Source organism: Lynx canadensis, chromosome E3 (genome assembly GCF_007474595.2).
Source record: "Lynx canadensis isolate LIC74 chromosome E3, mLynCan4.pri.v2, whole genome shotgun sequence".
Taxonomy (NCBI): Eukaryota; Metazoa; Chordata; class Mammalia; order Carnivora; family Felidae; genus Lynx; species Lynx canadensis.
In genome coordinates, this window is record NC_044318.1 from 20,469,895 (window position 1) to 20,493,281 (window position 23,387).

Here is a 23,387-nt window from a genome sequence, read left to right on the forward strand (position 1 = left end):
GCAGGTGCGGCCGGCGGGTCCGCGCGCCCCCCTCGGTCCCCTTGCCGGCGGCTGAGGGGGGTGGTGGTGGTTGGGGGGGGGCCGCCCGGACTCCGCGGGAAGAGGGGGGGGGGGGGGGGGGCCATGCGGCCGGGCTCCCCCCCGGCGCAGCGGGACAGCGGCCAGGGCCGGGGGCGCAGCGGCGTCGCTTCATGCAGCCGGGGCGGCTGGGCAGCGGCGGCGGCGGCGGCGGCGGCGGCGGGGGCGGCGGCTGAAACCATGTCCGGGCAGCGCCGGGGGCCGCCGCCGCCGCCGCCGCCGCCGCGAGCCGGGAGCCGCGATGGCCCCGTGGCCCGCACCTCCTCCGCCTCCGCCTCCGCCTCCACCTCTCGCCGCGCCGCCGCCGCCCGGCGCCTCTGCTAAGGGCCCGCCGGCGCGCAAGCTGCTTTTTATGTGCACCTTGTCCCTGTCCGTCACCTACCTGTGCTACAGCCTCCTGGGCGGCTCGGGCTCCCTGCAGTTCCCCCTGGCGCTGCAGGAGCCGCCGGGCGCCGCCGCCGAGCCCCCGCCGAGCCCGCCGCCACCCTCTCTGCCGCCTCCCCCCGTGCGCCTCGGCGCCCCCTCGCAGCCGCCCGCGCCGCCGCCGCCGGACAACGCGAGCCGCGGGGAGCCGCCCGAGCCCCCCGAGCAGCCCGCCGCCCCCGGGGCCGACGGCTGGGGGCTGGCGAGCGGCGGCGGGGGCGCCCGCGACGCCTGGCTCCGGACCCCGCTGGCCCCCGGCGAGATGATCACGGCGCAGAGCGCGCTGCTGGAGAGGGAAGCGCAGGAGTCCAGCACCACCGACGAGGAGCTCGCAGGCCGGAGAGCGGCCAACGGGAGCAGCGAGAGGGGCGGCGCCGCCAGCACCCCCGACTACGGGGAGAAGAAGCTGCCACAGGCGCTCATCATCGGGGTCAAGAAAGGAGGGACCCGCGCGCTGCTGGAGGCGATCCGAGTACACCCGGACGTGCGGGCGGTGGGCGTAGAGCCGCACTTCTTCGACAGGAACTACGAGAAGGGGCTGGAGTGGTACAGGTAGGACCCTGGGCGCGGCGGGAGGGGGTGGACGCGCGGCGAGACCCGCAGGGCGAGCCGCCGCTTTTCCGGGCCCTCGGACACCCGGGCGCCGCGGTCCCGGGAGCCCTTGGCCCCAGCGAGGGCTCTGTCAAGCCCCGGCGGGGGCTGCTCTGGGGGAGCGGCGGCGAGGGGCTGGACGCCGGTCAAGGAGGACTCTATTTCAGGGCGAGGGGTGGAGGTGTCGCCTTGCCCTGCCCGCCTCGAGGCTCCTCGTCCGGGGAGGTGCCTTCCGAATCTGCCCAGCTCCGAGCCTGGGAATCCCCAGCCTTCGTGCCCGCGGGGTGTTTCCCAGCCCTGGCTCTGGCGGGGCTCTGCGCTTCCGTGTGTGGGGACGCCGGCGGGGGGGATGAAGCAGGGTAGCGAGATTGATCTAGGGGCTTTGAGATCCCCTGGAATGTCTCAGAATCGCCCTGAAACGCATTTGCGTGGCTGGAATCCAACTTTAGTCTCTTCAGGTTAGAGCCAAATGACCCGGGAACGGTTAAACAAGGTGATGCTGGCCAGTTCTGGCTTTCTAGTAAAGACGGAGGGTGCCCCCATCTCCAGAACTTTCTATCCACCCGCTGGGTAGGTTTTGCATTGGGAGCACCAGTTGGTGCCCTGTGAGTTTTTACGCCCGGTGCCCGTGCCCTTTCTGTAACCCGCGCCTCCTTCGCTACAGATTGGAGCTTCTGTCTTGTGAAATGTTCACCTCTCGCCTTTTCCACCCTCTGCCAGTGGGGAGAAAAAGGGAGAAGAGCGGAGTAGAGTAGAAAGTTAGGTGCAGGTAACATAAATTAATAATCCAGCTTTCTTGCCATAACATTGAACACGACGCTGGTGTAGATGCTAAAATGCAAACCTGCTTTGCTTTTTTGGGGGGCGTGTTTTTTCTTTGCTTCTTTCCTCTGGTTTTATATCTCTCTGGAAAACAGATCTGGATGGCTGGCCCCATCTCGGCTGCATCTCAGTAATTAATTGCAATTGTCAAACAGAAACACAGGCTTTGTCAGCTAAAGTGATGTTATCATCTTAACCGAGCCAATAGGTAAAATACGAGGATTGTTTCCTGATAAAAGTCTCCTTCCTGTTGAAGAGCTGTGCTTTCCAAGTTTAAATTACAGCCTGGGAAAGTTTTAGAAATAGCTTAACTTAAAAAAAAAAAAAAAAGATAATAAATGGGTGTATTGTGATTGATTTCTTCCACTTTAAAAAACATGCCTTATGCTTTCAAAGCTTGAGAGAAGTACACTTAGGCATAAACATTCCAGCACATTAAACCGAAACAGCAAATGTGTCTGTTAATGTCTTGTCTGTTTCAACAGTGAGAACTAATTGCAATATTTTAGGAGGCTTCAAACAGCCCCTTCCTATCAAAACATAAAACAGCAAATGCCTAATTTAACTGGAAAATCAGTATTTATAACATCACAAGCCATGGCTCCCAGTTTGCGATTATAATTAAAAAGGTGTTAGAATGATTAGCGCCACAACAGCAAAATAGAGAGGGGGTATGATGTCTGGGAGGGCTGCGTTTGGTTGGTTTCGTTGGCTTGGTTGGTTTGGCTGGGGGGCATTCCGGTCTCTGCCGTGGGGTAGCTTCGGCCCTACGAGGGAAACGGTGGCTTTTCCCAATTCTAATTTTAAAGCTGCGTATCTCAGGAGAAGTGTCCAGTGCCGTTTCGGGGGAGAGAGAGGCATAAAGATCACATCTTTCCAACATGTGTTAGGGTTGCTTTGCAGCAGCTGGAAATAGAAAAGGGAGTGTTTTATTCAGACGACTTAAAGTTGGATGAAGGATTGCAGGGTGGAATGTGGGTCAGGAGGTCCCGTCCACGGGGCTGGGGGATTTTCTGAACGAGGAGCTAGGAGATGCCAGGTTTTCTTAATGTTCTTGCATACCGCGGCTGGGAGGAGAAGGCGTGGAGACTGCTATGATATGGCTGTGGAAGGTACTATCCCAGCGCTGTGGTCCTCCCAGCCATCCCTGGTGTGGTTTTTCGGGGCTGAGTGTGAATGTTTGGTACCCATCTGCAGAACTGTTCTACTGAAGACACGGGCAGATTCCCTTGATCCTCACTTGGGAGGACCATACGATTTCTCTGGGTGCCCCATCCTCTACCCCAGTGTCTCCCCCGTGGCAGATCCTTACAGTGCTTAGTGGTGCTGACTGCAAATGCCCGAGAAGCATCTCTGTAAGGCAGAGGGTATCGTTAGCCACCCCGACCTGGCTGCTAAGTCTTCTAGAAACCCCTTCGGGCCCCTGGGAGTGTGCCGGGGCTGCTTGGATACCTCTCCAGCCTTACCAGGGACAGCAGTGCTTGGAGGCTTGTCTGTGGGATTTTCAGAGGCTCTCTGTCTTCTCTCTCTCTCTCTCCCTTGGAGGAAGAGGGATGACATCCTCATTATGATGTAGAAGAGGAAACAGTGGCATCAGGTCAGACCAGTAAGAGAAACCCTTCCTCTTGTGTCTCTGGTCCAACCGCGCCTTTTTTTTTTTTTTTTCACGTTTGTTTATTTATTTTGAGAAAGACCGAGGCAGCGCGAGTGGGGGAGGGACGGAGAGAGGGAGAGGGAGGATCCCAAGCAGGCTCTGCACCTGTCAGTGCAGAGCCCGATAGGGGGCTGGAATGCACGAGCTTCGAGATCTTGACCCGAGCGGAAGCCAGGAGTCGGACAGCTGCATCTCTACGCGGTCGCGTGTGTACTTGACCGGTCACGCTTGCTCCCCACCCGAGGTGTGGTCTGTGCAGCATCTTCCTCTGCTTGCCAGATGAGAGGGCCACAGACTGATGGGAGGTTTTGATTCTCCCCGACTTGTTCTCTTTCCTTTTTCTTTGCCGTGCGCTTCCCCATAGGCTGCTAATTCTGCGAGTGTTTCTGGTGTTTGTTTTTTCAGCCAGAGGGAGAAGAACGTGGGGCAAGTGCTTGGGTGACACTGGTTCGGGCTTTCCCCCCATCCCGGCTAAGCAGCCCTGGGAGTTTTATTTTCTCGGTGTCGCACCAGTCATGTCTAAATCCGGGTTTTGCTTTCTCCCGTTGCTGTTGATCTAATGTGATTTAAAAACACTTTTGAGATTAGGACATGTGCATCCGATTTCCGGGCAAGATAGACTAATGGATTAGGATGGGGGGTGTTAAAAGCTGGGGAGAAGCAAGCCTCCCTTGGTGGATTGACACAGGCCAGTGATTAACGGGTGGGGGGGTAGACTCAACCCGCCGCTCCCCACCCCCCCAAACCAATAACGGAAAAAGGCAGAGCCACAGTGTGCACCTTTCAGAATGGGCTGATCCAAGCTGTGTCTGGGCACAGACCTCATACTCCTCTAAGGGGCGGGACCTGGTGGCGGGCCGACCCGGCAGAACTGATCACGGTGACAGGGCTGCCTTGAGGTGCTGCCTCCCTTGTGGTTTACAGGCTGTACAGGGACCGTGTGACCACTTTGCTTTGGAAACCACTCAGCTCCAGGGTGACGGGAAGCGACCCTCCCTGGTCTCAAGCTGTCTTCGCTGCCAACAGTTAATACGCTCAGCCCCCTGGCTGGGGAAGATCACTCAGGAAAACGGTTCCCATGGCCTGGCTCCTGCTTCCCAGAGGAAGGTGGTCACAGCAGCACTGGGTGCACGTGGAATCTGGAGAGAGAATGAGGGAGGACGCCAGAAAGGCTCTGGCATTTATGGAATACCTGTGACTTACAGCGGCTGGCGCTTTGTAGATGTCCTATCACATCTGATCGTAACGGTGAGGGCTGTGGACTTACAGGTGGCTCCTGGACCAATCCCTTGCCCAGGATTGCTCAGCTGGTCCGTGGTTGAGCTGCCCACATCTGTCCAGTCTCACGGTGCTACTTTCTTCCCGCCCCACGTAAAATACTACCTTCTTACGTTTAACAAACATGTGATGATATTTAGCACGCACCTGGTACTGTTTTAAGGACAGGGGGTGAAGCGGTGAGTCAGCACTCGGTGCTCCTGAAACTGACATTTTGGTGGTGGGGAGGGGAGACAGCAAACAGCCTTCCTTTTCACATTTTTAATGCGGCTACGAGAAAATTCAAAACGACACTTGTGACTCAGGTTATATTTCCACCGGGCAGGGCGCCTAGTAGAGCAGTGCCTTTTAAACTTCAAGTGGGTATGGATCACCTGGGATGCTGTTAACATACACGATTCTGATTCAGCGGGTCTAAGGAGGGGCCTGAGAGCCTGCATTTCTAACTTCTGATCTCTGGACCTCACTTTGAGTAGTAGAGGTCTAGAGGGAGATTGGTGTGTGTGCGTGTATGCACGCCTGCGTTACGCTAGATCGGATGGCTGGGGAAAACTTCTCCGTGAGGGTGATGCAAACGAAGTGAAAGAGTTAAGATCCTGTCACGTAAAGATCTGGGTAAAGAGGTTTCCAACCGGGGCGGGGGGAGAGCAGGTGCAAAGGCCCTGAGGTGGAATCAAGCCTTGTGGCTTTATACAGTGTTCTTTCATTATTCCCAAAGCACAGCGTTTGTAGATGGACAAAACTGGGTTCAAAATGTGGTTTTACAACCTACTGGTTGGATAATTTTTGGAGAGATGGCTGATTTGACATCACTCAGTTTCAGTTTATCTGGGAATAATTCCTTCCTTGCAGGGTTGTTGGGAGGAATAAATGAAGTAATAAAGGTGAGTGTATTTTCTGAAAAAATGAGTATCCTAGAGCAGAAATCCAAATGGACCCAACTACGGTTTTTTTTTGTTTTTTGTTTTTTTTAATTTCTCAAATCATTTTGGTCTCATATGCTTTACCTTTGATCACAGCTGTCCTAATATTGACGGACGAGTCTCTTAGTGGGGATGTTTTTGGGAAGAGTCTGGTAATGATTGGTTGGCTTTGCAATCTACAGCTGCTTGACCTTTTCAACCACGGGTCACCAACTCAGATACCCAGTGAAATAGACCAGGCGGAGAAACTTGGGGCGTGAGCTCTGTCTACAGGTCACGGCTACTGCTCTCTGATCCAGCTACCCCCTTCCACGTGCAGATATCACCACATCCTCCGCTTGGTAAGAGGAGGGCTTTGATGTGAAAGCTCTTGGTTTTTAGCATTGGCAAACAGATGAAAATTTCTTAAAAGCGTTGTGTGGGCCAGCACTGTGGGACAAACAAAACACGTCTGTGGGCTGGATACGCTACCAGTTTGCGACCTCTGGTTCAAACTCGTTTCGGAACTGGCATACCCATACCCTTGGCAGTTGCCAGAATCGTGGCTTCCATGTGCTTATTTCAGTGTAGATTTTCCGCCCCTTTTCAGATTTTGCAACAGCAAGGGGGAAATACCTCCCAGATATATTGCAACAATAACAAAAGGAACGGCTTATAAACAGGCACATTGAGGCGGAGGAAGACAGGTCACAAATAAATTTCTCTTTTGTTTCCAGTGAGCGTTTTCTTGAAGGCGGGACAACTCTTCAGTTGTTCCCTCATTAATCAGGAGTGCCGGTATGTGATCCGGATAGATGAATTGCACCTATAAAATAGATTCCGGTCAGGTGGGTTCACTAAGACCTGAGAGATGGAATAGTTGGGTTCTAGCTGTTGCTCTGCCATGTTGCTAGTTCTGTTGGACCTCAGGTTACTTTGTTTCTTTCTTTAAAAAAAATTTTTTTTCCGTTTTTTAGATGAGACTGTATTGTGTCCATAGGGTCCAGCCACGGAAATACTTTGGTGCTAGAACCGACTTCTGTGTTGGACTTTTTGGAGGGAGGAAGCCGGTAGGGTAGAAGCAGCATTTTTCAGAGCATGTTTTTATATCCGTCTCTGAGTCAGAAGCCACGGCGTCTTCCTCCTGTGATCACCAAGCCTCAATTACTTCATCTGTAGAATGGGCACAGTATTACTTCCAAAAGGGGTTATGTGATGATAAAACGAAAGCAATTGTGATGTAGGAAATTTCGCTCGCCCCTTCTTTCCTGTCTTTCTCTCTCCCTTTCCCCGTGCCATTCTTCCTTTTCCTGCATTTCTTTTCTTTTTTTCTTGCCCGTAAGTACTAAAGGTCCTAAAGAGAAAGCTGTAATGCATTTTTCATTTGAATATAGCCTTTTATTTCAAGATTATGTCTGAGTGAGGGATTTCAAACCCTGAAGCAGCTCTTAAGTAGCTCTCTAGAGAATAATCAAAACCAGATTCCAGAATTTGGTCTATTGTAACTTGAGCTGACGGAGGAGAAGAGTCTGATTTCACGAAGTAACCACCGCCAGAATCCTTCACCAAGGGGACGGGGTAGGGAAATGGGCTGGCACTTCGGGCTTGTGCGCTGACGTTTTCTTGAACCTACAGGAGAAGTGATGCTGCTTGGCCTGGAAAGCTACAGAGACATCTAGAGTGCCAAGGGCGTGCTTGCCTTCAGTTTTTCTGCAGAACTGAAAGCATTTGAGAATGCAGGACTGTTCTAGAAGGCCCCGCCAAACACCCTGGCTTGAGATTTGGCTCCTTTCACTGGTGGTCTCCAACTGTCATGACACGATTTATTTCTTTTTCTTTTTCTTTTTGTTGACCACACCAGTCATTTTTACTTTTAAACGGAGTCGGGAGAGAGGCCTTGAGATTTTAGGTGGATGAGAGATGGCTGGGGTTGTATGGTAAGAAGTTTTAAAGGTTTTGGTTTTGCATAATGGATGATATCTCTGGAACCGATTGAACCACCGCCCTGTTAAAGTAATCTCTTGATTCCATTGGTTTCTGCGGTTTAACAAGCTCCCTCTATAACTGTCTGGGGAATTTCAGTCTGAAATTATAATTCACTAAGGGAGCCTTTCAGCCCATCTTGCCATTAATTAAAAGCAGGCGGTTGAATGTTTTTGTTTTAATACTCACTAGTTAGGATTCCTCACTTTAATTTTTTTTTCAACCTTTATTTAAGAATGTACAAAGCATATTCATGGGGAAACAAAGCAACGCATGAATTAGACAATATTGTTTTTGGTTGCAAGTAATAGAAATTGAACTTAAGCTACAGAAAAGGTAATTTACTGGCTTAAGTAATTAGGAAGTCTAGGGGATAATGACTTCAGGTAAAGCTGGATCCAGGGGCTCAAATGATATCACTAGGTCTCTGTCTCTTTCCATTTTTAAAAAATTTTTAAAAAACATGTTTTTTAATTTTTAAAAATGTTTATGCATTTTTTGAGAGAGGGCCTGAGCGTGAATGGGGGAGTGGCAGAGAGAGAGAGAGAGAGAGGGAGACACAGAATCCGAAGCAGGCTCCAGGCTCTCAGTGGTCAGCACAGAGCCCAAGGCGGGGTTTGAACCCATGAACTGTGAGATTGTGACCTGAGCTGAAGTCTGATGCTCGTCTGACTGAGCCACCCAGGTGCTCCTCCGTTCTTTTTTTAAATTTTTTTATTAAAAAAAATTTTTTTTTCACATTTATTTATTTTTGAGAGACAGAGAATGAGTAGGGGAGGGGCAGAGAGAGAGGAAGACACAGAATCAGAAGTAGGCTCCAGGCTCCGAGCTGTCAGCACAGAGCCCGATGTGGGGCTTGAACCCATGAACTGTGAGATCACGACCTGAGCTGAAGTCTGATGCTCGTCTGACTGAGCCACCCAGGCGCCCCTCCATTCTTTTTTTTTTTAATTAATTTATTTTTGATAGAGACAGAGAAAGCACGTGAGCTGGAGAGGGGCAGAGAGAGAGGGAGACAGAGGCTCCAAGGTGGGCTCTGTGCTGAGAGCTTGAACTCTCGAACCACGAGATCGTGACCTGAGCCAAAGTCGGACGCTTAAACGTTTCAGCCACCCAGGCGCCCCCTGTCTCTTTCCGTCCTTTGCCATGGTTTTCTCTACCTTGCTTTATTCTCAGATAGGTCATCTCACCATATTTAGGTAAGTAAGCAGCAACCTCAGACAAATAGATTTTATGTTTATCAATTCTTTTGGAAGTCATTTTTCTTAGGAGCTTCTGTAAGAGATTCCTGGAGATTCCTCTGGTCCAGGTCGGGTGATGAGCCCGCTCCTGCAGCAGTCAGGGTGCCATACTCCAATCAGGCCTGGGTGATGTGGTCACTCTTTTAGGTTGGGGTAGTGGTGGGGCAGGGAAACAGAGTTAGTCTCGCTGAAACCATAGGGGATAGTGTCCCCCTAAGGACCAGGTGTTCAAGGCTTCTGTTGCTCGAAGTGGGGGCCAGTTAAACCACATGTTTGTTAAACATACGAAGAATCCAGTCTGGGACAGATGCCTGATCTTTCTGAGTATTTTAACTTAGAGAGAGGTACAGGGGCGCCTGGGTGGCTCAGTTGGTGAAGCGTCCAACTCTTGATTTCGGCTCAGGTCACGGTCTCACGGTTCGTGAGTTCGAGCCCCGCGTCGGGCTCTGTGCTGACAGCACGGAGCCTGCTTGGGATTCTCCGTCCCTGCCTCTCTCTCTTTCTGTCCCTCCCTGGCTCTCTCCCCTTCAAAATAAATAAACTTAAAAATTTTTAAATAAAAAAAGAAAGAGGTACGAAGGGTTAGTCTGGGGAGGTCCAGTGTTATTTTTATTTTAGTTATTCATTCATTTGTTTACTATTTAAACATGTACTGATTGTCAGCTATGTGCTGAGGTCAGACATGAATCAGTCATGACCAGCGGTCTGCAGGAGCTAAGAGAATAGGGAAATGGACAAGTAAATGATTATACTCCAAGGTAAGGAAAGCTCGGGCCAAGTGGGGTTTATTCCAGGAATAGAAGGATGGTTCGATCTTAGGCAATCAAACTATGTGATCTGCTCTTTTTTTTTTAATTTTTAAATTTTTTTAAATTTATTTTTGAGACAGAGAGAGACAGAGCATGAGCAGAGAGGGAGGGAGACACAGAATCCGAAGCAGGCTCCAGGCTCTGATCTGTCAGCACAGAGCCTGACGCGGGGCTCGAACTCACAAACTGTGAGATCATGACCTGAGCCAAAGTCGGACTCTTAACTGAGCCACCCAGGCGTCCCTATGTGATCTGCTCTTACCATGAGCAAATGAGAACGATCCCGTTGGTTCACCTTATGGCCGCCAAAAATAGAGCTGATAATGTTAAATATTTATTCCTGGTGTGTAGAACACCAGCGAATAAAATAGGATCCTCCCTGAAGCCAACGTCATCTTTAATGGTGTAACGCTAAAAACATTCCCGCTAAATTCCGAACAAGGCCAGAACGCCCGTGCCCGTAACAATCACTGTTATTTGCCTTTGTTCAGGAATTTGATAAGATAATGCACTTGGATGAGAAACAGAACGAGAAAGGGGGAGGTAGAATTTTCCCCTTGGCCCCCAGTTTCATCTTTTAATGGAAAACCCGAGATAACTAGTCCATCCCTGAATCTATTAGGAACAACGATGGGATTCATTAAGGGGATCGGTAAGAAAATTTCTATGCGAGACCTAGAGTTTTCCTATATGCCTACGCCAACCGTGTTGAGAGTATAAGGAGAGAAAATACTCTATTTCTAGAAGCGACCAAAGAAACGAAACAACTGGGAATACATTTAGCAAAAGCCGTACGAACAAAATCTTATTACTTCACCAAGGGGCATCAGAGAAGAGGGGACTTGTTTCTCTAGGATGGCATGTCTTTTTTCTTCCATCCGCTCCCCCCCTCCTTCTCCCCTCCCCTCCTCCCTCCTATTCCTCCCCCTCCCCTTCTTTTTTTTTTATTTTTTTTTTATGTTTTTCAATATATGGAATTTATTGTCAAATTGGTTTCCGTGCAACACCCAGTGCTCATCCCAAAAGGTGCCCTCCTCAATACCCATCACCCCCCCCCCCCCCCCCCCCCCTTTTTTATTGGGATTCCAGAGATGGTCTTCCCTGTACGGGACGAGCTGCCAGGTGGAGGTCAGGCATGTTCGAAAGTCGTCTGAGGATACTGTTTCTCTGAACGTGGCCCAAATGTTGGACTTCGTATCTAGGATTCCCTTACTTCGCACGTTCTGTCCGTTCAGACTTACACGCCGAGTAACAATTCCTTGCTGGGGAAGCTGGCGGCCTTACATCCCCAATTCAAGGGTGGTCTGGCCGTGCCATGGTGTGGATTAACATTCCGACGGGTGTGAGTTAGTAAATGCAGATCCACGAGGCGAAACACAAAGTCGGGGATTAGTAATGGTTATCTTCAGTGGAACAGGGAGATGAAGGTTTGGGGCAGGGGTGGGGGGGTGACTGTCGCGTCGTGGTCGTGTCCGCTCTTCTCCAAGCACTGGCTTCGTCCAGGTGGAACCTTGGGACGGGGTCCTGTCATCATCGGTGTTTCCCATGGGAGTGAACTAATGCACAAACAGGGCAAGTCCTTGGCCCGGGACACTGGAGCTGGGCTTCAGACCCAAGGCTTTGGCCCCAAACACATGGCATCTTCTCTTACTTGTCTCGAAGCTCCTGTCCCCTGGAAGGGTTGTCTTTCCAGCCGCGTGGGAGTGACTCCTAATTACACACCTTTCTCTGCCAGACACTCTTGGTTTCCACGCGCAGATGGACTAACTGACGTGCAGGACGGGCTGGGTGGGGGATCTGCTCCCAACAACAGACTGGCAGTGGCCTCCTTCCTGCCGTGGGCCCTCGCTCGTTCCTGCTTGAGGGATGGGTTTTTTTTTTTTAAGTTTTATTTATTTATTTTGAGAGACAGAGAGCACACGCTCGCAGGGGAGGGGCAGAGAGAGAGAGAATCCCAAGCAGGCTCCGCGCTGTCAGCTTGGAGCCCAACACGGGGCTCGAACTCGTGAACCGCGAGGTCGTGACCTGAGTTGAAACCAAGAGCTGGACCCTTAATGGACTGAGCCACCCCCGGGGGCCTCTTAAGTGGCTTTTCTCCCCCCCTCCCCCGTTCCCTCCTCCTGGAATACTCTGCCCCTAGACTTTAAACTACCTGTGTCCGCTCATCCTTCAGACGTTGGCTTAAATTCCCTCTCCTCAAAACGACATTTCCCAGCTATCTAGTTTTTTTTAAAAACCTGCTTCTGTGTCTGAGCTTGTCCGCGGTTTTATCTTCTTCACAGCATGCATGACCCTCCCAGATCACCCGAATTACGCATTTCGCTCTTGCTGGAAGGAGAACTACAAGGGGTCCTGTCCATTGTTCATGTGCCAGCACCCAGAGCTGCGCCTGGCACACAGTAGGTGCTCCATAGTGGTGGCTGCTTGAATCAGTGAACCAGTGAATACAAGGAGTGCCTTCCGTGCGCTAAGTTTTCTTGCAAAACTTCAGGCTTCTGGAAAGAAATAACACATTTCTTGGGAACTCTGGCTAGGAATTGTTCTAGGCTCTTTCGCGATGCTATTTTTGCAAAGCCTATTTTTGGGTGCAAGAAAGAGAAACCCACTCAACCCAGCTGTGTGGGCTAGACAGTCTCCCCAAAAGGTTCCCTACAGCTCACAACATTGTCTCCTCTGGTCCCCACAGCAGCCTCACAAAGGAGGCACTTTCTTACCCCACTTGTACATAGAGAGTCCGACGTTCAGAAGGGCCCGTGACAGTGCCGCGGTCACACAGGTGGGTTGTCCCAAGGCAGGTGTCTTTTCACTGTAACACGTGGCCTTTGGAGGTGTCACCGACAGCGTCTTAGAAGGGCTTGGGTTATTTCGGACGGACCGTTAAGTGCCAAGAATGATTTGGGTTCCGTTTCTCCAAACACATGATCAGAACTATGTTGTTCGCCTTTTAGTAATTAAACAGTTACACAGAGGCCCTGTGTTGGATTTGTTACTCACTACAGGTACAGGTACACCCTCGCCTTTGCCCCCAGGTTAAGGCTTCTGCAGGGTGTTGGAGCTGAGGACATGGGAGGCAGACGGCCTTGAGTGCCCCTGTCACAGGCCGCTCTGACTCCTCGAAGCTGCGTGGGGTTTTGAAAACAAAAGCGGGACCTGTAGTCTGAAATTCAGGATGTGAGGCTGTGTCTACCTTGCTTTGTGTGCATGGGGCACATAGTTAGTCTTTGAGCCTTTGTTTTCTCATCTCTAAAATGGGAATCACAGCCTCTGAGAACGCCATGGTGATTTTGCAAGGAGAGAACGGTGATGATGTGCTGGGATCTGATCTGTGTGGTCCGTGCGCGTCAGTTGTTATTAACCTGCGCACGTTTTCATGAATTCCCCCAGGTAATTGGTTTTCTGAAACGTCGCACTCCAGGGAGTGCCTGAAATACAGGACACTCTTCTCATAAACTAAGACTAAGTTTAATTTACAGAAACTGTTATGTAGCACGGATACATCAAACGTTGGTTGGGGCCGACGGCGTAAAGATCCCAGGGGGGCACCTGAGTGGCTCAGTTGGTTAAGCGGCCGACTCTTGATTTGGGCTCAGGTCATGATCTCACGGTCTGTGGGTTCGAGGCCCATGTCGGACTCTGTGCGGACAGCTCGGAGCCTGGAGCCTGCTTCGGGTTCTGTGTCTCCCTCCCTCTCTGCCCCTCCACCGGTCGTGCTCTGTGTGTCTCTCTCTCTGTCTCAAAAATAAATAAACATTAGGGAAAAAAAAAAAGGATCCCAGGAATTCCTCGAGAACATCACTCTGCATTACTCTCCCCTGACCACCATCTTTCTATACTGAAAAACCCTAAAAAGCTGCATGTAGGGCATGTTTCCTCGTTAGGATTGCTCTGCAGTTGGTGACCTTTGGAAGCACCCAGAAGGTTCTCTCTTGTTACTCTCAGTCGAGCTACCTTCTCACTGTTTTGTGCACCCTGTCTGCGTTTCCCAAGTTGTGTTTGCTTCCTGCCCTCGGGCTGCCTGACCAGCTGCTCTCTGACGGCCGGAAAGGCGGGATCATGCCCCCCTCCCCACAAATGTCCCCATCCTGACGGCCGGCCAGAACGTGTCAGTGTGCTAGATTGCGTGACAGAGGGGAACCAAGCCGCAGGTGGAATTGTGGTTGTTACAGAGCCAGCCCTGATGTGGGAATTATGCGGAGTCACCTGGACGGGCCATTGTGATCTCAAGGATCCTTTCAAGTGGAGCAGGGAGGCGGAGGGAGAGAACCAGGGGATGGCGGTTCGAGAGGCTCCCGGCCCACTGTTGCTGGCTCTGAAGCTAGAGGAAGGAGCCCTAAGCCAAGGAATTCAGGCGGTTTCCAGAAGTGAGGGAAAAGGGGAGGAAATCGATTCTCCCTTAGAGCTTCCAGAAGGAACGCAGCCCTGTTGATGCTTCGATGTTAGCTCTAGGAGACCCACTTCTGACTTCTGACTTCCAAAACTCTTTTTTTTTTAATGTGTATTTACTTTTGCGGGGGGGTGGGGACACAGAGAGAGAGGGAGACACAGATTCTGAAGCCGGCTCCAGGCTCTGAGCTGTCAGTACGGATCCTGACGCGGGGCTTGAACTCAGACCGTGAGATCATGACCTGAGCCGAAGTCGGACGCTTAACCGACTGAGCCAGAACTCTTAACCAACTTCCAGAACTCTTAAGCCCGTCGGCTCGTTGTGGTCGTTTGTTACAGCAGTGGGACCCTCTCCTCGGACATCTCCGGCGGCCCCCTTATTGTTTCTTTTCTTCCCTTGCTTTTTTTCTCCCTTCCTGGAAAATCATCACCTTCTGGGCCCTTGTAGGCCTCTTGCCAAACAGCCACGTGGACGTCAGCATCCAGATGGTCCCTGTGCTAGTTAGGGCTGAAAACAAAAGTGCCAGAACGCAGAGACCCCAACACGCGGTGGCTTAAATGCCATGGGTGGTTTTTCTCCTACATAATGAAAGGTGATATTCAGAGTTTGTAGCGGTCAGTGCTGCCTGGAGACCGGTCACCCGGAGGAAGGTTGTGCGTGTTTGCACAGCGGCCCGCGTGGACACGGCAGCCAGCCAGTGTAGACTGCCGGGGCAGCCGTGCTCCCCAAGGTCGTTCAGAGACGCACGTTCTGTTCTTTCTGTCCTGTTCCTCTGCCCGTCGCCCAGGGAGCTCGTTAGAGAAGCAGACTCTTCAATCCCCTCCCAAACTTTCTGAAGCCGAATTTGCATTTTGAGAACGTACTTGGGGGATGATGATACACAGAGGTTGAGCAACAGGGCCTTGGAGCAAGGTTTTTCGGCCTCAGCGCTGTTGGCATTCTGTGCTGGGACATTCTTCACCGTGGGGACTGTCTCGGGCATTTGTAGGGCTTTTAGCAACCTCTCTGCCCCCTCCCCCCCCCCCCCCCAGATGCCAGGACTTAGTCCCTCACCCTCAATTTTAATAGCCAAAAATGTCTCCAGACTTGCCCAATGTCCTGTGGTGGGGACAAGGTGCCTCTGATGGAGACCCCCCCCCGCCTTAGAGGGTTTTTCTCTTCCGCAAGATCAGAGCCGCGTTCCAGCCGGTGATAAACAGGGTGCAAGTCCAGGAAGGGATTTCTTCGTGAGCACACGAGGCAGAAGCGACACCCATAACTTCCGCTCGCATTCTGTCCGTGAGAATTTTGTTGTGTGGCCACATCCAGCCGCAGAGCAGTCTGGGGACCGTATCGGGTGTCTCTGGGCCCAAGGAGGAGGAGAGAAGGGGTCTGGGGGACAGTCGGCTTCCATTAACGTAACTAACACAAGAATATGGTCTTCCTGTATGTATCTGTCTTTATTCTCTTCTATCAAGGGGTAGAGCTGGCTGGCTGGGGGAAATAAGTCTATATAAATAAATTAGGCATATATTCTGCAGTTGGAATACCAAACTGTTTTAGGGGCTCACAGGATATTTTATTTATTTTTTATTTTTTTTAATTTTTATTTATTTTTTAGAGAGACAGAGACAATGCGAGTGGGTTGGGGCAGAGAGAGAGGGAGGCACAGAATCCGAAGCAGGCTCCAGGCTCCGAGCTGTCGGCACAGAGCCCGACGCGGGGTTCGAACTCACGAGCTGCGAGATCGTGACCTGAGCCGAAGTCGGACGCTCACCCGACTGAGCCACCCAGGCGCCCCCAGGATATTTTAGATGAACACATACAATTTACCTGATTCTGTGAGACTGTATTTTGATATCGGGAGTTTGGGGGCACCTGGTGGCTCAGTCGGTTAAGCGTCAGACTGCGGCTCGGGTTGTGGACTCGCGGTTCACGAGTCGGAGCCCCGCATCAGGCTCTGTGCAGACAGTGCGGAGCTTGCTTGGGATTCTTCCTCTCTCTGTCCCTCCCTGCTCTTTCTCTCTCTCCCTCCAAAAAAAAAAAAAAAAAAAAAAGTATCCTCTAAACTTCAGTCATGAGTATTACTCTTGTAGGTTTTGTTCCTCGTGTATTGATTTTCTTACTTAAAAAATAATAATTAAAAGGTTTGTAAAGATTTTATCTTTACTATAAATGCGTTGGATGGGGTGGAGATACACATACATATACACGCGTTTATCTATGTTATGTACGTACATATGTATATATTTGTCTGTCTGCCTATGTGCATATGTATCTAGTGTGTTATGTATCTGTCCGTGTATCTGTTTATTTGGTACCACCCTCCGCCTCCCCGTGCTTCTGCAGTAGACTTCTGCTCCTGTCCCTGCTGACACTCTGGCCCCTCTGTAGCCTGCTCTCCACACAGTAAGTGTGGTAAGTGATCGTTTTAGAACATAAACCAGACCGTATCACTCCCGTACTTGAAATTTCCAGTAGTTTCTTGTCAACTTGGAAGGAAATTCTAAGTCCTGACCATAATCCACGGACCCAACAGAATCTGAGCCCTGCCTGCCTTTTCAACCACATCCGTTGGCCTCTTCTCTTTGTCTTCTGCTTGAGCCACACTAGCCTCCCAAGAAGCATTACACGGCCCTGCCTCAGGGCCTTTGCACTTGTGGCTCCGGCCGCCTGTATTGCTTTTCCGTAGATAACTGTGCGGCTCACATCCTTTCTTCATTTGAGCCCTCTGCTCGCCTGCCTCCTCGTCAGCATGGCTTTTTCCTTTACCACGTGGACTCATGCACTCCTACTGGTAAAGGCTCCACTCACTGGAAGATGCTTGTATATACAGTATTGCCATTAATATGCACCTACGTTCAGTGGTACTCCACCCTTACCCAGATTTCTGGTGTCTTAATTTCCTGGTTCCAAGCCCTCCCTTCTGGAGGGAAGTCTGGTTTTTGATCTGGTGCCACAAAATGACCTTGACATTGCTGGGGTCAATTTAAAAGATGTTTACGGCTCCGCTATACCTGTTATTTAAGTATACAGCCACTAGGTGGTGATCATGGGACATGGGCTGAGTCCAAAGTACAGCGTTTCTTGAGATCACAGGTGTGGGTGGTTCCTTGCTCCTTCCAACCTGGGTTAACCCTGCATGTTTGCCCCAGTAAAATAAGAGGCTTTATAAAAGTTCACTTTAAGTAAACAGCAAACAGACACCCATACAGATGTTTAGAGCATGTTTAAAACCAGCAAACTCTGGTACAAACGCTGTCCTCTTCTCAGCCAGTTCTGTGTGTTCAGATACAGAGAGAATATCACCAGGTGGCCCTTGTCTTTCCTTCTTAGCGTTCCTGTAACTATTTGGATATGAACAAACCACGAACGTAATCACGTTACCATATGTGAATGTTGACACATTTAATATTAGAAAATACCTTTATTTTTTATTTTATTTAAATTCAAATTAGTTAACATACAGTGTACTCTTGATTTCAGGAGTAGAACCCACTGACTCATGTCTTACATATGACACCCAGTGCTCATCCCGAAAATGCCCTCCTTGATGCGCATCGCCCGTTTAACCCATCCCCCCGCCCACGTCCCCTCCAGCAGCCCTCAGTTTGTTCTGTGTATTTGAGAGTCTCTTATGGTTTGTCTCCCTCTCTGTTTTTATCTTAGTTTTCCTTTCCTTCCCGTGTTCATCTGTTGTGTTTCTCAGATTCCAAACCAGTGAAATCATATGAGATGTGTCTTTCTCTGACTCACTTACTTCGCTTAGCATAATGCCCTGCTGTTCCATCCACGTTGTTGCAAATGGCAAGATTTCATTCTTTTTAATGACCCTGTAATATTCCATTATATATATATGTTTGTGTGTGTGTGTGTGGACACCCCCCACATCTTCTTTATCCGTTCATCACCCGATGGACATTTGGGCTGTTTCCCTAATTTGGCTATTGTTGATCGCACTGCTGTAAACATTGGGGTGCATGTGCCCCTTCGAATCAGCATTTTTGTATCCTTTGGATGAATTCCTAGTAGTGCAATTGCTGGGTTGTAAGGGAGTAGAAAATATCTTTATAACACACATGCTGGACATTAACTGGGTGCCCTGTCCGCTTCACATCTGAAAATTGCATGGTGATTTCGACCAGCAAATCCCACGACGTCGCCCAGAACGACTAAGTTTCTTATTTAGACCAGAGCAGTGAGTTTGTTCTGAACCTACTGGTTCTCATCCATGTATGTATCACTGTGTTGACAGCTCCTTCTTACAAGTTGCCCCTCAACTCTTGTGCTTGGTGCTCCTAGGTGTTGCTGGAATTGTGTCTTTTTTCCGGTTTCTTTCTTTCTTTAAAAACATTTTTTTAATGTTTATTTATTTCTGAGAGAGACACAGAGCATGAGTGGGGAAGGGGCAGACAGACAGAGAGAGAGAGGGAGACACGGAATCTGAGTTGTCAGCACAGAGCCCGATGCGGGGCTCGAACTCACAAACTGAGAGATCATGACCTGAACCGAAGTCGGACGCTTAACCACTCAGGAGCCCTTCTTTTTTTCCTTTCTTCACCTCTCGTCTGCCGGGAGGAAGAAATTGCCCCAAGTCACAACATATGAGAGCGTGTTTGAAGAAAATCTTTCCCTGTGGCTTGAAACTTGGTTTCGGCTACAGATTTTTATGGGTTACAACTCTTCTGGCTTAAACACACAGAAATTCCAGGTAAAATCTGAACAAAGCATGAACCAGAATGGAATTAAATGGCTTCTGTGTCTGAGAAGTCCTGGGTTGGGGTGGCCTCATTAGGGCTTAAACCGTGTCCCCAGATCTCTCACGCCCAGTGGCCAGTCCTTGTTTGTGGCCAGTGACAGGGAGAGAACGGAGCCCTAATGAGGCTCCCCTGGGGGCGTTTTCCAGAACCAGGATGAGGTTATCCAGGGAGGGAAATGGGTGCTGGTATCCAAACAACAGATGTCTGTTTCCAGACTCTTCTGTTCAAATGGAATCTTTCCCCAACGCACAACCGAACAAAACAGGCACACTAATTGTTGTGTTGGGTTGCGTTGGAGGTAGGAGGCCTGGGTCCTGTTCTGTGTCTTTCTATCAGGGTGGGCACGGAGCGGCTCAGAATCTCCCTCTCCCGACTTGAAGGTTCTGCATCCCTTCTTTAATGTGGAAAAGAAAGTAGGAAGGGGAAAAGAGAGAGAGGGAGAGAAAAGACCAGAAACTTGTCTAGTTTCTGTACCTAAGTTGTGAGAGATCCTGAAAGAACAAACCTAGAGAGCCTGCCCCTCAGAAATCACTAATTAGTTATTTACGATATTTCCTATTTCTGTCACTTCCTTAGCAACCCCTAGCAGCTGCCTGGGAAAATTTAAAGGAGTTGTCGGTCTTACATGAGAATGCTTCAAATAGCAAGTGAAATTGTTCAGTGACATGAAGCCTTCCTGCTCGGATTTCACTTCAAGAAGAGAGGGAAAGCGATTTGACATTTGATCAATCTTAACATAACTGGATAGCCCAGAATTTCTGGAACTGCCCCGATTCTAGGTCATCCTCCTCTTTTCATTTAAGGTCAAGGCCTTTGATATGGAAGGAGGTGTGCTTTAATTTTCATGCTTTTGTTAGACTTTTTTGTTTTTAATGTTTGTTTAGTTTTGAGAGAGAAAGAGAGAGAGACAGAGAGAGAATAAGTGGGGTCGGAGGAGAGGGAGACACAGAATCCAAAGCAGGCTCCAGGCTCTGAGCTGTTAGCACAGAGCCCGACGCGGGGCTCGAACTCATAGACTGTGAGATCGTGACCTGAGCCGGAGTCGGATGCTCAACCCACTGAGCCAGCCAGGCGCCCCTCTTTCGTTAGACGTTTTATGAAAATACGTCCGCCTTTTGAGAAGACCAGTCCCTTCGTCACATCTAGCATCTTGACGCTTTGTTTGAAAATACGTACCTAGTAATGCTGATGCATAGGGGCACACGCACCCCAATGTTTACAGCAGCGCTCTCAACAATAGCCAAATTATGGAAAGAGCCCAAATGTCCATCAAGTGATGAGTGGATAAAGATGTGGTTTATATATGCAATGGAATACTACTTGGTGATGAGAAAGCATGAAATCCTGCCATTTGCAACAACGTGGATGGCACTGGAGGGTATTCTGCTAAGTGAAATAAGTCAGAGAAAGATACCATATGTTTTCACTCTTATGTGGATCCCGAGAAGCTTAATAGAAGACCATGGGGGAGGGGAAGGGGGGAAAAGTTACAGAGAGGGAGGGAGGCAAACCATAAGAGACTCTTAAAAACTGAGAATAAACTGAGGGTTGATGGGGGGGGGTGGGGGAGAGGGGAAAGTGGGTGATGGGCATTGAGGAGGGCACCTGTTGGGCTGAGCCCTGGGTGTTGTAGGGAAACCAGTCTGACAATAGATTATATTTAATATAAAAAAATACGTACCTAGTGTATTGTCTGTGGCGTTCTCACCGGTACCAGGCAAAGTTTGCGTCCTCAGCCAGCACGTGTGAGTGAAAATTGTGTCACGAAGGATCTTTTGAAGGTTTCTCAGTGGGGATTCCTTGGAATCTTGGGGACCCAGAGCTTCTGAAGCCCCAGGCTCAATTATTAGGTCCGGGCCAGTTTTCGGGGTGATCCTTGAACTTGGATGCCCCCAGCGCCTTAGCCTCCAGATTCCCCTGACTTCATCCCTCCCCGCCTTGGTCTTCAAGATGTCCTGGCCCTGGAGTGGGAGTCTGGCTGTCCCCTCCACTCCCCCCCAAAAGAGGGCCCCCGGCCTTTTTTTCCTCTCCTGGTTTGCCTGCTGGACGCGAGATGGGGATACGGAGAAGGAGGACCAAAAATACCTCCTCCCGGTCCGCCAGACTCAGTCAGGCACATAGATCTGAACGCTTTGTTTTCAGAAAGACACGTCTTTTCCAGATTTCTCGCGACTTAAGATTCTGAAGACTTCTGACACATTCGGTGTTTTTTTGGTTTGTTTTTTGTTTTTTGTTTTGTTTTGTTTTGAGAACCGGGCATGCATTCTTCTTTTGTTGTTGTTAGATTTCCAAATTTTTCCTTTTTTTTTTTTTTTTTTTAAGTCTAATGAACACACAGGGTTAAAATAGTTTCTGGGGTACTGTATAATGATTTGACATTTTTTAAAAATTTTTTTAATGTTTATTTATTTCTGAGAGAGAGAGAGAGACAGAGTGCGAGCAGGGGAGGGTCAGAGAGAGAGGGAGACACGAGTCCGAAGCAGGCTCCAGTCTCTGAACTGTCAGCACAGAGCCTGACGCGGGGCTTGAACCCACATACCGTGAGATCATGACCTGAGCTGAAGTCAGACGCTTAACTGACTGAGCCACTCAGGCGCCCCTGATTTGACATTTCTATACATTTCTCAGGGCTTGTCACGGTAAATCGTACTCTTAATCCCCTACCCCTATTTCACCCCTCCCGCCTCCCCACCTCCCCTCTGGCAACCACCAGTTTGTTCGCTGTATTTAAGAGTCTGTATTTCGTGGGCACCTGGGTGGCTCTGTCAGTTGAGCATCAGACTTTGGCTCAGGTCATGATCTCACAGCTTGTGAGTTCAAGCCCCGCCTCGGGCTCTGTGCGGACGGCTCGGAGCCTGGAGCCCGCTTCGGATTCTGTGTCTCCCTCTCTCTCTGCCCCTCCCCTGCTGGTGCTCTGTCTCTCTCTGTCTCTGAAAAACAAATAAACATTAAAAAAAAAAGTCTGTCTTTTGGTTTGTCCCTTTTTTGCCCTATGTTTGTTCTTCTGTTTTGTTTCTTAAATTCCACCTATATGGAAATCCCATGGTATTTGTCTTTCTCTGACTGGCTTATCTCACTTAGCATAATATCCCCTGATCCATCCACGTTGTCGCACACGGCAAGATCTCATTCTTTTTTTTTTTTAAACGTTTTTTTTTTTTAATTTTTTTTTCAACGTTTTATTTTTTATTTTTGGGACAGAGAGAGACAGAGCATGAATGGGCGAGGGACAGAGAGAGAGGGAGACACAGAATCGGAAACAGGCTCCAGGCTCCGAGCCGTCAGCCCAGAGCCCGACGCGGGGCTCGAACCCACGGACCGCGAGATCGTGACCTGAGCTGAAGTCGGACGCTTAACCGACTGCGCCACCCAGGCGCCCCGAGATCTCATTCTTTTTATGGCTGAGTAATTTTCCACTGTGTGTGTGTGTGTGTGTGTGTGTGTATGTGTGTGTATCACATCTTCTCTATCCCTTCATCTGTCGGCGGGTTGCTTCCATACCTGAGCTGTTGTAAATAACCCTGCAATAAACGAGAAGATGAATATATCTTTTCAAATCAGTGTCTGTTTTCTTTGGATAAATACCCAGCAGTGAGATTACTGGATCATACAGTAAATTCGCTGTTTAATTTGTGGGGGACCCATACTGTTTTCCCCGACGGCTGCCCCAGTTTGCATTCCCACCAGCGGTGCACAAGAGTTCCTTTTTCTCCGCGTCCTTGCCAAGACTTGTTATTTTTTTATTTTTTTTGGTCTTTTTTGATTCCAGCCGTTCTGACAGGGGTGAGGCGATGTGTCCTTGCGGTGTGAATTGGCACGTCCCCCGATGACCAGCGACGTGGACCACTAGGCGTGCGTCCTGGAAGCCGCACGCCGTGCGGCTTCTCGGAGAGGAGGTGCTCGGGGATAGTAGCGTCCACACCTCCCCGAGTCCAGCGGTCCCTTGCGTCTGCCGGCAGACAGAGTTGTGATTCTCTGGGAGCCACATTGCACATGTCTGCTTCTTAGAGAATAGCTCTCCTTGTCGCATCTCGAGGCTGTTTGGGAAATAAACCCACATCTCTTAAGGCTGTGAAAGACTGTTGATAATGTCTACCTACTGGAGTTTGGTTTAAAGGTCTCAGCACTTCGGGTAACTTCAGAGAGAGATATTGATTTTCCGAGCCCTGCTGAGAGCTGGCAGCTTCAGAGACCCGGTGACTCAGCTTCCCCTTCTCCGTGTGGGGCAGCTGAGGTATGAGGATTGCCCTGGGCTGTCTCTTTTTTTAAAAAGAAAGGGAGGAAAAAAACATTCCATCAGCCCAGGCTATTTCGAGGCAGTGTGAGGGCTGGAAAGCCTCTCTTCTCTTCCTCGGGCTTCCGACCTGCTGCCCTGGGCTGTGTGATGTCGCTGCAGGGAGGGGCTGGTGGCAGGGTCTGTTCTGCTCCGTGACGTCATGGCCGCGTTCTTGTTCCTGATGAAGAATTCTCGCCCCTCGCCCCC

At 50.0% G+C, this 23,387-nt stretch overlaps 1 protein-coding gene across 1 annotated transcript in view; it reads left to right on the forward strand.

The window, feature by feature from the left end:
* Positions 1 to 319: 319 nt before the first annotated feature.
* The window catches only part of HS3ST4 (heparan sulfate-glucosamine 3-sulfotransferase 4), a 397,741-nt gene continuing 374,673 nt past the window's right edge, over positions 320 to 23,387 (forward strand). Inside the window, exon 1 of the mRNA XM_030301505.1 lies at positions 320 to 1,053. Within this exon, the coding sequence (XP_030157365.1) occupies positions 320 to 1,053 (734 nt within the window). The remainder of the gene's footprint in view (positions 1,054 to 23,387) is intronic.